Raw genomic sequence first — 14,112 nt, 5'->3', positions numbered from 1 at the left:
TGTGGAAGGCCAGCTGGTATTTGGCAGCGTTGGTGACGGCCTGAGCATCAGCGAGAGACCCGGCCATACAGCAAAACACACGCTCGTCCACCTGCACCACCTTGTTAATGATCCGCGAGCAGACGTACGTCCTGTAATGTACACACAGGAGGGAGTCAGAGGTCACAGGAGGGGGGGGAGAGGAGGAGGAGGGGTGGGAGGGGAAGGTGGGAAGAAGTAAGAGGAGGGGGAGGAGGGGAAGGAGGAGGGGGAATGGAGGAAGAGCGGTAAGAGTTGCTGGAGGAGGAGGAGGGGAGGAGGAGGGGCGAGAGGGGAGGGGGAGAAGTAAGAGGAGGGGGAGGAGGGGGCAAGGGGAAGGAGGAAGAGGGGGAGGAGGGGCAGGGGGGAGGAGGAGCGGGAGGGGGAGGGGAGGAGGGGAGCCGAAGAGGAAGTGGAGAGGAGAAAGAGGAGGGGGGGGAGGTCACTTACCCCCCACAGACACACGTGAGTCTGAAGCAACAATCACCCCTCCATTGAACTCCACAGCGATGATGGTCGTCTGTAAGACAGGCACAAAGAGAGTTACACCTAATATCTCAGTGGTTGGACCACTCGCTCCGAAAGCCGAGGAACTGGGTTTGATTCCGGGCAGATCCGCTCCACCCACAGTCACAGCGTAGAGCAAACAGAGACCCGGGGCGAGTGCACTGTGTATGTACAGGTTTGCTACGGATGAGGGAGTTTTAGCCGATTTCACAGAAAAAGTGAGGCCACATTTTTCTATTGGCCCAGAAAATCGGGGGGGGGGGAGCGGGTGTGGGGCGAGGGGTGTGTGGGGTGCATGGGGTCTCCTGTAAGGAGGGTCTCCTCTGAGTTGAACTGGCTCCAAGGTGACATGTTTGGCCACAGAATGTCAGCATTGATCCCACCCTCTGTGCTGGTCTCGAGTCCCGGTTCCTGAGCCAGGAGGGGCCGCAGTGTCCCAGGGCACTCACTGCTGATGTCAGCCCGGCCCGGCCTGGGACAGGTCATTGGGACAGGGAATCCTCCCCCTCAGCTCCTGTTAACCCCACAACCAAAGCCCTAATGGTCCGAGTGGGACACGTGGTGGGAAAGGTTTTCCAGGCAGTGCTCTCAATGGCGAGCTCGGTGGCTTTAGCTGGTTGGACTCCAGCAGTTACTCTAACACCCACTCTGGCTGCCTCAGCCTTGGCTCTCAGTAGCAACTCATACCCTCCAGAATCAGATAAACACGATGCATCCCTCCAGGAAGAAAGGACACTTTCCATTCCAACAACATGTCTGGAATTTCCATATGTCAGTGGGAAGCACGGAATTCTCAGTTTGGTTTGGATTCTCTGAGGCGCGGTGATGGGTTTCCGCACGTACCCGGCTGATTTAAGGAATTAGGGTAACTGACACGTATGGAAACCGGTCACTGAGCTTAAGAATCTCCAAACCACAGAGAGTCCCACATTAGTGATAACCTTAATCCTGTGAAGTGGTTTGAGACGTACTCCTAAACTGAAAGGCACTATATGAAGATTAAGGTTTATTATTAATATACATCTCCCTGTGACTGAAATGGAAAGCGCTGCCTCCCATTGGAGAGACATAATGACATAGAGGATGAGGCCCAGGTCAGTGAGAGCTGAGGTTTGGGGAACCCCACTTTATTGTACAGCTCGGACAACACAACCCCAATCACAGGCGAGACACCACCCACCTGCCACCACCCACCAACCAACCACTCACCAATCACCAGACACTAACCACCCACCAAAAATCCACCCACTACCAAACACCAACCACCCATCATCCACCAACCACCCACAAACCAACCATCCACCACCCACCATCCACCAACTACCCACCCACCACCAACCTTCAACAACCACTAACCACCCTCCACCCACCAACAATCAACCACCCACCAACCACCCACCAACTAACAACCACCCATCACCCATCCATCAACCACCAACTATCAACCAACCACCCATCAACCACCCGCCCACCCAACACTAACCACCAACCAATCACTAACCACATACTAACCAATAACCAATCACCCACCAACCATCCACCAATCAACCACGAACCACCCACCAATGACCAATCATCCACCACCCACCAAACAACAACCATGGACCAACCACCCAGCAACCCCCCATCACCCTCCCACCAACCAACCACCAACCAAGCCCTAACGACCCCCACCAACCACCACCCACCAACCACCCATCAACCACCAACTCATCGACCCACCATCACCTACCAACCACCCACCAACCACCCACCCATCACCTACCAATCACCCACCAACCACCCATCAACCACCAACTCATCGACCCACCATCACCTACCAATCACCCACCAACCAAACACCAATAAACCACCAACCAACCACCCATCAACCACCGATTGTCAACCACCAACCACCCACCAACCAGCAACCACCCACCACCCATACATCATACACCAACCAATCAATCACCAACCAACCACCAACCACTGAACCAACCACCATCCACCCACCAACGACCAACTACCCACCGACCACCAACCAAACAATAACCACGGCCCAACCATCCACCACACACCAACCAACTACCAAATGTCAACCAGTAACCAACCACCCACCACCCATACATCATACATCAACCAATCAATCACCAACCAACCACTGAACCAACCACCATCCACCCACCAACGACCAACTACCCACCGACCACCAACCAAACAATAACCACGGCCCAACCATCCACCACACACCAACCAACCACCAACCAACTACCAAATGTCAACCAGTAACCAACCACCCACCACCCATACATCATACATCAACCAATCACCCACTAACCACCCACCATCCACTAATCAATGACCAACCACCGAACCAGCCACCAACCACCCACCGACCACCCACAAAACAACAATTATGGACCACCCACCAACCACCAATCACCCACCAAACACCCAACACCTACCAACCAACCATCAACTAACCACCTACCAACCACCCAACCACCCACCCAACAACCACCCACGAACCACCCACCATCCACTAATCAACCACCAACCACTGAACCAGCAACCAACCACCCATCATCCACTCACCAACGACCAACCACCCACCACCACTAATTACCCACCTACCAACCAACCAACCACCCACCAACCAAACACTAACCACCAACCAACAACTACCAACTACCCATCAACCAACCACCCACCAACCACCACCCACCAAGCACCTACCCAACAACCACGAATCATCCTCCACCCACCAACCACCCACCCACCCAACAACCACCCATGAACCACAAACCATCCACCCATCCACCAGTGCAGGAGTGATTATGAAACAACTATTAATTCACATGATGTTTATTGCAGGTCACGACAGTGAAAATGCAGACAGAGATTAATGTAGTGAATGTGCACGCTGATAGTCACTGTGGTGAGTGTGCACACTGGCTGACAGGTCACTGTGGTGAGTGTGTACACTGGCTGACAGGTCACTGTGGTGAGTGTGAAAACTGACAGGTCACTGTGGTGAGTGTACACACTGGCTGACAGGTCACTGTGGTGAGTGTGAAAACTGACAGGTCACTGTGGTGAGTGTACACACTGGCTGACAGGTCACTGTGGTGAGTGTGCACACTGACAGATCACTGTGGTGATTGTGCACACAGGCTGACAGGTCACTCAGAGAAGAACTGGGGCAGTTTGTTGCCGGGGATGATGCTGCGTTCCACTCCGCGCTCTGTCACGATCACCAGGTTCACCAAACCTCCGCTCACGTTATCTCGCTCCATGGCCAGAGCCAGGGCTGGAAACACACACACAAGAGTATCAGTGCTCGGGGACACGTGAAACATAAACATGCCAGAGATTCTTTGCTCATCACTAAACTGTGTCATGAATTCACCGTTAAAACAACTGCACTGATAGTCTGGAATATTGAGTGTGCGAGGCTCACTTACTGTGGATGACTGAGTGTGCAAGGCTCAAGTGGATTGCTGAGTGTGAGGCTCACAGTGGATGATGGAGTGTGCATAGAATCATAGAAGATTACAGCACAGAAGGAGGCCATTCGGCCCACTGTGCCTGTGCCGGCTCTTTGGAAGAGCTACCCAATCAGTCCCACTTCCTCAATCTTTCCTTAAGTCCTTGGAAAGATTTCCTTTTCAAATACCTATCTAATTCCCTTTTGAACACTCTGCGTAAAAATATTTCTCCTCATCTCTCCTCTGGTTCCCTCATAATTTTGGACACCTCTATTAAATCTCCCATTAACCTTCTCTGCTCTAAGGAGATCAATCCCAGCTTCTCTTGTCTCTCCACATAATTGTAGTCCCTCATCCCTGGTACCATTCCGGTAAATCTCCTTGGTGGTTGCAACACCTCCAAGGCCTTGATATCCTTCCTAGAGTGTGCAGCCCAGAAATGGACACAATATTCCAGCTGAGACCTAAACAGTGACTTATGACTAATTTTCAGCAAAACTTCCTCGTTTTTGTACTTTGTGCCTCTATTTATGAAGCCAAGGCTCTCATATGCTTTTTTTAACAGTTGCGTCAACCTGTCCTGTCACCTTCAAATATTTGTGTATGTGATCCCCCAGGTCTCTTTGCTCCCGAAACGCCTTTAAGACAGTACCATTTATTATATATTGCATCTTACTCCAAAGATCACCTCAAACTTCTCTTCATTAAACTTTATCTGCCATGTGTCTGCCCATTTCACCAGTCTGTCTCTGTCCTCCTGCAGTCTGCTACCACCCTCCTCAATGTTGACTACCTTCCCAAGTTTTGTGTCATCTGCAAATTTTAAATTTTTTGCTCTTTATACCACGTCCAAATGCAAGGCTCAGTGACAGTGGATTACTGAATGTGCAAGGCTCCCAGTGGATTACTGGGTGTACAAAGATCCCAGTGGATTGCTGAGTGTGCAAGGCTGCCAGTAGATTACTGAGTGTGCAAAGCTTACACTGAATTACTGAGTGTGCAAGACTCCCAGTGAATTACTGAGTGTACAAAGTTCCCAGTGGATTGACGAGTATGCGAAGCTCACTCACCGTTGACGGTAAAATGTAAACATTCCTCTTGAGTCATCCCAATCTTGAAAGCCGAGTCCACGTAACCATAAATATAGGTACTGCCCGACCCGCCCACAGTGAAGGGCTGTTTCGTGATCATCCCCCCCAGAGACACCGTGTAAACCTAAGAGAGACACACAGTGAGATCAGTGACAGTCACTGTGTAACCTGAGAGACACACATTGTGATCAGTGACAGACACTGTGTAAACCTGAGCAACACACAGTGTGATCAGTGATAGATACTGTGTAAACCTGAGAGACACACAGTGTGATCAGTGACAGACACTGTGTAAACCTGAGAGACACATTGTGATCAGTGTCAGAGACTGTGTAAACCTGAGGGAGACACACAGTGTGATCAGTGACAGACACTGTGTAAACCTGAGAGACACAGTGTGATCAGTGACAGACACTGTGTAAACCTGAGAGACACAGTGTGATAAGTGATAGACACTGTATAAACCCGAGAGACACACATTGTGATCAGTGACAGACACTGTGTAAACCTGAGAGACACAGTGTGATCAGTGACAGACACTGTGTAAACCTGAGAGACACAGTGTGATCAGTGATAGACACTGTATAAACCTGAGAGACACACATTGTGATCAGTGACAGACACTGTGTAAACCTGAGAGACACAGTGTGATAAGTGATAGACACTGTATAAACCCGAGAGAGACACAGTGTGATCAGTGACAGACACTGTGTAAACCTGAGAGAGACACACAGTGTAATCAGTGACAGACACTGTGTAAACCTGAGAGACACAGTGTGATAAGTGATAGACACTGTATAAACCCGAGAGACACACATTGTGATCAGTGACAGATACTGTGTAAACCTGAGAGAGACACACAGTGAGATCAGTGACAGATACTGTGTAAACCTGAGAGAGACACACTGTGTGATCAGTGACAGACACTGTGTAAACCTGAGAGAGACACACAGTGTGATCAGTGACAGACACTGTATAAACCTGAGAGCGACGCACAGTGTGATCAGTGACAGACACTGTATAAACCTGAGAGCGACACAGAGCGATCAGTGACAGACACTGTATAAACCTGAGAGAGACACACAGTGTGATCAGTGACAGACACTGTATAAACCTGAGAGCGACACAGAGCGATCAGTGACAGACACTGTATAAACCTGAGAGAGACACACAGTGTGATCAGTGACAGACACTGTATAAACCTGAGAGCGACACCGAGCGATCAGTGACAGACACTGTATAAACCTGAGAGAGACACAGTGTGATCAGTGACAGACACTGTATAAACCTGAGAGAGACACACAGTGTGATCAGTGACAGACACTGCATAAACCTGAGAGACACACATTGTGATCAGTGACAGACACTGTATAAACCTGAGAGACACACATTGTGATCAGTGACAGACACTGTATAAACCTGAGAGACACAGTGTGATCAGTGACAGACACTGTGTAAACCTGAGAGACACACAGTGTGATCAGTGACAGACACTGTGTAAACCTGAGAGACACACAGTGTGATCAGTGACAGACACTGTGTAAACCTGAGAGACACACAGTGTGATCAGTGACAGACACTGTGTAAACCTGAGAGACACAGTGTGATCAGTGACAGACACTGTGTAAACCAGAGAGAGACACAGTGTGATCAGTGACAGACACTGTGTAAACCTGAGAGACACACATGGCGATCAGTGACAGACACTGTGTCAACCTGAGAGAGACACACAGTGTGATCAGTGACAGACACTGTAAACCAGAGAGAGACACATTGTGATCAGTGACAGACACTGTGTAAACCTGAGAGACACACATTGTGATCAGTGACAGACACTGTGTAAACCTGAGAGAGACACATTGTGATCAGTGACAGACACTGTGTAAACCTGAGAGACACACATTGTGATCAGTGACAGACACTGTGTAAACCTGAGAGACACACAGTGTGATCAGTGACAGATACTGTGTAAACCTGAGAGAGACACACTGTGTGATCAGTGACAGACACTGTGTAAACCTGAGAGACACACAGTGTGATCAGTGACAGACACTGTGTAAACCAGAGAGACACACAGTGTGATCAGTGACAGACACTGTATAAACCTGAGAGCGACGCACAGTGTGATCAGTGACAGCCACTGTATAAACCTGAGAGCGACACAGAGCGATCAGTGACAGACACTGTATAAACCTGAGAGCGACACAGAGCGATCAGTGACAGACACTGTATAAAACTGAGAGACACAGTGTGATCAGTGACAGACACTGTATAAACCTGAGAGCGACACAGAGCGATCAGTGACAGACACTGTATAAACCTGAGAGAGACACACAGTGTGATCAGTGACAGACACTGTATAAACCTGAGAGACACACATTGTGATCAGTGGCAGACACTGTGTAAACCTGAGAGACACACACAGTGTGATCAGTGACAGACACTGTATAAACCTGAGAGACACACATTGTGATCAGTGATAGACACTGTATAAACCTGAGAGACACACATTGTGATCAGTGACAGACACTGTATAAACCTGAGAGACACACAGTGTGATCAGTGACAGACACTGTATAAACCTGAGAGACACACATTGTGATCAGTGACAGACACTGTATAAACCTGAGAGACACACATTGTGATCAGTGACAGACACTGTATAAACCTGAGAGACACAGTGTGATCAGTGACAGACACTGTGTAAACCTGAGTGACACACATGGTGATCAGTGACAGACACTGTGTCAACCTGAGAGAGACACACAGTGTGATCAGTGACAGACACTGTAAACCAGAGAGAGACACATTGTGATCAGTGACAGACACTGTGTAAACCTGAGAGACACACATTGTGATCAGTGACAGACACTGTGTAAACCTGAGAGACACACAGTGTGATCAGTGACAGACACTGTATAAACCTGAGAGACACACAGTGTGATCAGTGACAGACACTGTGTAAACCTGAGAGACACACAGTGTGATCAGTGACAGACACTGTGTAAACCCGAGAGACACACACAGTGCGATCAGTGACAGACACTGTGTAAACCTGAGAGACACACAGTGTGATCAGTGACAGACACTGTGTAAACGTCATGGAAACACAGTGTTTACCTCTGAGGGAGACAGTGTCATGTCAGTGTAATAGTGTCTGACTGTATCCCCTGTCAGTAGGTCTCAGTGTAATAGTGTGACTATAGCCCTGTGGGAGGGCAGTGGGTCTGCCTGTACCTGGGCTCCTTTCTTCCGGTCCCACCCGGCCACGATGAATCCGGCCGACATGTCGTCCCGATTTTTATAGCAGATTTCCTTCAGGATCGTCGCAGCGAGAGTACGAGGGGCGGCTCCCCCATCTCCACACTGCAAACACCACACACTAACAGTGAGTACACAATCAGTGTGCAATCTCCCCATCTCCACACTGCAAACACCACACACTAATAGTGAGTGCACAATCCGTGTGCAACCTCCCCATCTCCACTGCAAACACCACAATACTGTGAGTGATGCCTGTCAGTCACACTGTGGGTGATGCCTGTCAGTGAGACTGTGACTCCTGTCAGTCAGACTGTGAGTGATACCTGTCAGTCAGACTGTGAGTGATGCCTGTCAGTCGGACCGTGAGTGATGCCTATCAGTCGGATTGTGAGTGACACCTGTCAGTCAGACTGTGAGTGATGCCTGTCAGTCGGACTGTGAGTGATGCCTGTCAGTCAGACTGTGAGTGATGCCTATCAGTCGGATTGTGAGTGACACCTGTCAGTCGGACTGTGAGTGACGCCTGTCAATCGGACTGTGAGTGACGCCTGCCAGTCAGACTGTGAGTGATGCCTGTCAGTTAGACTGTGAGTGACGTCTGTCAGTGAGACTGTGACGCCTGCCAGTCAGACTGTGAGTGACACCTGTGAGTCAGACTGTGAGTGATGCCTGTCAGTCGGACCATGAGTGATGCCTGTCAGTCGGATTGTGAGTGACACCTGTCAGTCGGACTGTGAGTGACGCCTGTCAATCGGACTGTGAGTGACGCCTGTCAGTCAGACTGTGACACCTGTGAGTCAGACTGTGAGTGACGCCTGTCAGTCGGACTGTGAGTGACGCCTGTCAGTCAGACTGTGAGTGACGCCTGTTGGCGGGGGTTCTGACCTGTGGAAGGCCAGCTGGTATTTGGCAGCGTTGGTGACGGCCTGAGCATCAGCGAGAGACCCGGCCATACAGCAAAACACACGCTCGTCCACCTGCACCACCTTGTTAATGATCCGCGAGCAGACGTACGTCCTGTAATGTACACACAGGAGGGAGTCAGAGGTCACAGGAGAGGGGGGGGAGAGGAGGAGGAGGGGTGGGAGGGGAAGGTGGGAAGAAGTAAGCGGAGGGGGAGGAGGGGAAGGAGGAGGGGGAGTGGAGGAAGAGCGGTAAGAGTTGCTGGAGGAGGAGGAGGGGAGGAGGAGGGGAGAGAGCGGGAGGTGGGGAGAAGTAAGAGGAGGGGGAGGAGGGGGCGAGGGGAAGGAGGAAGACGGGGAGGAGGGGCAGGAGGAGGAGGAGGAGCGGGAGGGGGAGGGGAGGAGGGGAGCCGAGGAGGAAGTGGAGAGGAGAAAGAGGAGGGGGGGAGGGAGGTCACTTACCCCCCCACAGACACACGTGAGTCTGAAGCAACAATCACCCCTCCATTGAACTCCACAGCGATGATGGTCGTCTGTAAGACAGGCACAAAGAGAGTTACACCTAATATCTCAGTGGTTAGACCACTCGCTCCGAAAGCCCGAGGAACTGGGTTTGATTCCCGGGCAGATCAGGGCGAAATGTTGGCCAAGTTTCCTTCCTCCGCACAGACACGCGCCTCAGTTTACCAGCGGTAGGTAGGAACTCGCTTGCTAATCGATTGGTGAATCGCTTTTCCGGGGGCAATAATTGCCTTCAAAAACAACAATAATAAATTGGTCACTCAATCCACGGCTGTTTGTTGGACGCTGCTGTGCGCAATTGGCTGCCGTGTTTCACCCACAAAACATACAGTCACTTCACTTTACAGTATATCCTGTGAAGCGCTTTGAGACGTCTCGAAGACGTGATAAGGCGCTGTACCAAACCAAGGATTATTATTATTCATAACCTTACCTAACAAATATTTATCCACCTCAGCCTTAAAAGTTTGAATGGATCCAGCAACCACAGGCTTTTGGGGGAGAGAGTCCCCGATGCCCATGACCCTGGGGGTGAAAACCTGGCCCTGATTTCCCCCCTAAACGGCCTGGCCCTCATGTGCAGATGACGCCCCTTGTTCTGGATTCCCCACCAGAGGGAATAGTGTCTCTGTCGCTCCCGATCCAATCCCTTTATTATCTTCAACACCTCAATCAGATCAACCCCAACCCGCACACCTCAAGGGAATACAGACCGAGCTCGTGCAGCCTGGCCTCGGAACTTAACCTATTAAGGCCTGGGATCATTGTCAGTGTGGAATCCTGTAGCTCAGTGGTTAGAGCACTCGCTTTGCAAGTGAGAGACCTGAGTTTAATTCCAGGCAGAGGGCGAAACTTTGGGCAAGTTTCCTTACTCCACACAGAGCCCTAATAATAGTCCCTCCAAAACCAAAAACAATAATAAATTGGTCATTTTCAATCCACGGCTGTTTGTGGGACATTGCTGTGCATAATTGGCTGTCGCGTTCGCCCACAAATATACAGTCAATTCACTTTACAGTGTGTTCTGTGAAGCGCTTTGGGACGTCCTCCCGACGTGAAAAGTGCTATGTCAAATGCAAGGATCATTATTATTATTATTATTATTGTGGTGATTCTGTGCTGCACCCCCACCCCCCAGTGCCAATACATCCTTCCTGAGGTGGGGGACTGAACGCAGTCTCCAGATGGGGTCTGACTGAGGCTCAATATAGTTCAAGCCTCATTTCTTCTCCTTTATATTCCAGGCCCTGGAGATAAAGGCCAACATCCCATTAGCCTTTTTGGATAACGTTTGTACCTGTGAGCTTGTTTTCAGTGAGTTGTGTAAGTGGACACCCAAATCCCTTTGCTCCTCCAGTTCTTAAGTTTCTCACCGTTTAGAAAATATTCTGTTTTGCTGTGTTTGGATCCACAGTGGTGACCTCACACTTCCCCACATTGAATTCCATCTGCCACAGTGTTGCCCACTCACTTAATCTGTTTAAATCCCTTTGTAATTTCCTGCTCCCGTCTATACAACTCACTGTGTCCCTAAGTTTGTGTCATCTGCAAATTTTGGTATAAAACTCTCTGTTCCTTCATCCAGTCATTTATATATATATTATATAACTATATGGTGAAAAGCTGAGGCCCCAGTACAGGGCCCTGGGAAACACCACTCGTCATGTCCCGCCAATCAGAGAATGGTTATCCCGACTCTGTTTCCTGTCTCCCAACCAATTTCCAGGCCACACCACGAGGTTACCTCTGATTCCAGGCCCTTTCAGATTTGCTCATAACCTCTTGTGCAGAACCTTATCAAATGCCTCTGAAAGTCCGTGTAGACGATATCCACAGACACTCTCTTGTCCACCATGTGACGGACCTCCTCAAAACATTCTGTTAGATTCGTCAGCCGTGCCCTACCCTTCCCAATCCACGGACTCTCTCTGATCAGCTCAGACTTGGCCAACTGCTCCGTCACTCTGTCCCTGATAGAGATTCCAGTAACTGCCCCATAACTGAGGTTAAGCTGCCGGGTCTGTAGTTACCTGGTTTCTCCCTCCCTCCCGTCTTACATAATGGACTGACATTGCCATTTCCCAATCGAAGGTCACAATTCCTGAATACAGAGCTTTGCAAATTGATGACAAACACATCTGCAATTCCCAACCCTATTTATTTTAATATCCAGGGGTGGAATCCAGCAGATCCTGGAGATTTGTCTATTTTTAGTCCCATTATTTTCTCCATAACCATGTTTTATTCATATTAAATCCCTGTAGTACTTCTCTTTGGCTTATTTTTAGATTCCCTTGTACCGCTGGTATTTTGTCCTCTTCCTCTACTGTGAAAGCGAAAGCAAACTATACATTCAACAGTTCTGCCATTTTCTTATTATCAATAAATCGTCATTTACATCTGTCTTTAATGGGCACTTTCCCCTCCACCATCTCTTTCTCTTAACATATTGATAGAAACCTTACCCTTTCCCTTGACATCTCTTGCAAGTGTTTTTTAAATCATATTTACTTTTTGCACTACTTATTACTTTTGTTTTGTGTTTAGGGGATGTACTGTGTTTTTTACTGTACCAAATACATTGAATAATTCCCACTGTGTGTCTGTGTGTTTCCCATTAACACTTAATAACCCAAATTAATTGATTTCTCATCCCTTTGAAGTTTACCATATTTCAATGTAAAACCTTAGTTTGTGACTCTCCCGTTTCCCTCTCAAACCCTTCACCAAAACTTCAATCGTATTAAAGTCACTATTGACCCCAATGTCGGATTGGAACTGAAGGCAATTTGTGCGGTTTTAGCTGTTTGGACTCGAGCGAACTCCGGACTTCCCAAACCTCGGCTCTGACCAACATTCATCCAATGCAGATAATAGGGAGAGGGGGAGAGTGTGAGGGGAGAGAGGGGGGGGGGGGAGAGGGGAGAGTGTGAGGGGAGAGAGAGAGGGGGGGGAGAGTGTGAGGGGAGAGAGAGAGGGGGGGGGAAGAGGGGGACAGTGTGAGGGGAGGGAGAAGGGGGGAGAGTGTGAGGGGAGGGAGAGGGGGAGAGTGTGAGGGAGAGAGAGGGGGGGAGAGTGTGAGGGGAGGGAGAGGGGGAGAGTGTGAGGGGAGAGAGAGGGGGGGAGAGTGTGAGGGGAGAGAGGGGGGAGAGGAGGAGCGTGTGAGGGGAGAGGGAGAGGGGGGCCCCCGAGAGTGTGAGGGGAGAGAGAGAGAGAGAGGAGGAGAGTGTGAGGGGAGAGAGAGAGAAGGGGGGAGAGGGGGACAGTGTGAGGGGAGGGAGAGGGGGAGAGTGTGAGGGGAGAGAAGGGGAGAGTGTGAGGGAGAGAGAGGGGGGGAGAGTGTGAGGGGAGAGAGAGAGAGGGGGGAAGAGGGGGACAGTGTGAGGGGAGGGAGAAGGGGGACAGTGTGAGGGGAGGGAGAGGGGGAGAGTGTGAGGGGAAGGAGAGAGAGTGTGAGGGGAGAGAGAGTGAGGGAGAGTGTGAGGGGAGAGAGAGAGGGAGAGGGGGAGAGTGTGAGGGGAGAGAGAGAGAGAGAGAGGGGGAGAGTGTGAGGGGAGAGGGAGCGGGAGATCATCCCAGACCAGGAGCCATGTGTAGCCGAGTTACTGGTCTCTCATCACCTGGTGAAGCAGCGACACCCCCCACCACCCCCGGGACCCCCCACCCCGGGACCCCCCTCCCCCGGGACCCCCTCCCGCGGGACCTCTCCCCCGGGACCCCCCGCCCCCGGGAACCCCGCTCACCCCCCTCCCCCGGGACCCCCTCCCCCGGGATCCCTCCCGCGGGACCTCTCCCCCCGGACCCCCGTTCACCCCCCGTCGTCGTCCCCCGGGACCCCCCGCCCCCCCCGCCCCGGGAACCCCCGTTCACCCCCCGTCCCCCCCCTCCTCCGAGATCCCCCCGGGACCCCCCCCGGGACCCCCCCCGGGACCCCCCCCCCCCGGGACCCCCCGCTCACTCCGGTGCTGTAGGCGCTCGATCTCCAGTCTGAGTTGTGGGAGAAGTTGGACATTTCTGCGGGAAGTCACTGATCTCCGCTCCGACTGAGCGGTGCGGAACCGCGGTCCGGAACAGCGCCGTCTGGCGGCCACTCACTGAGTCACACCCCCACCCGCACACACCCTGTAGCGCCCCCTGGCGGCCACTCACTGAGTCACACCCCCAACCGCACACACCCTGTAGCGCCCCCTGGCGGCCACTCACACCCCCACCCACACACACCCTGTAGCGCCCCCTGGCGGCCACTCACTGAGTCACACCCCCACCCGCACACACCCTATTGCGCCCCCTGGCGGTCACTCACACCCACACACACACACGCACCCACCCACCCCCCCCCAC

At 51.3% G+C, this 14,112-nt stretch overlaps 2 protein-coding genes across 2 annotated transcripts in view; both read right to left on the bottom strand.

Moving 5' to 3' along the window:
- Window positions 1-1,240, bottom strand: part of LOC121852255 (proteasome subunit beta type-6-A like protein-like) — a gene marked incomplete at its 3' end in the record, with an annotated part of 4,693 nt that extends 3,453 nt beyond the window's left edge. The window contains exons 1-3 of the mRNA XM_042346342.1: window positions 1,213-1,240; window positions 469-538; window positions 3-131 (exon numbers count right to left, since the gene is read on the bottom strand). Coding sequence (XP_042202276.1) covers window positions 3-131; window positions 469-538; window positions 1,213-1,240 — 227 coding nt within the window. The remainder of the gene's footprint in view (window positions 1-2; window positions 132-468; window positions 539-1,212) is intronic.
- A 2,113-nt stretch (window positions 1,241-3,353) lies between these two features.
- On the bottom strand, window positions 3,354-13,918 carry LOC103174436 (proteasome subunit beta type-6-B like protein-like). The gene is given in 7 exon segments (XM_042346344.1): window positions 3,354-3,814; window positions 5,063-5,207; window positions 8,321-8,418; window positions 8,421-8,449; window positions 9,233-9,364; window positions 9,712-9,782; window positions 13,730-13,918. Coding segments are annotated over 7 exon segments (657 nt in total). The 5' UTR covers window positions 13,784-13,918; the 3' UTR covers window positions 3,354-3,686.
- Window positions 13,919-14,112: the final 194 nt, after the last annotated feature.

This window comes from Callorhinchus milii, unplaced genomic scaffold, assembly GCF_018977255.1.
Source record: "Callorhinchus milii isolate IMCB2004 unplaced genomic scaffold, IMCB_Cmil_1.0 Scaffold646, whole genome shotgun sequence".
NCBI classification, from domain to species: domain Eukaryota; kingdom Metazoa; phylum Chordata; class Chondrichthyes; order Chimaeriformes; family Callorhinchidae; genus Callorhinchus; species Callorhinchus milii.
This window is presented reverse-complemented; position numbering and strand designations above follow the sequence as displayed.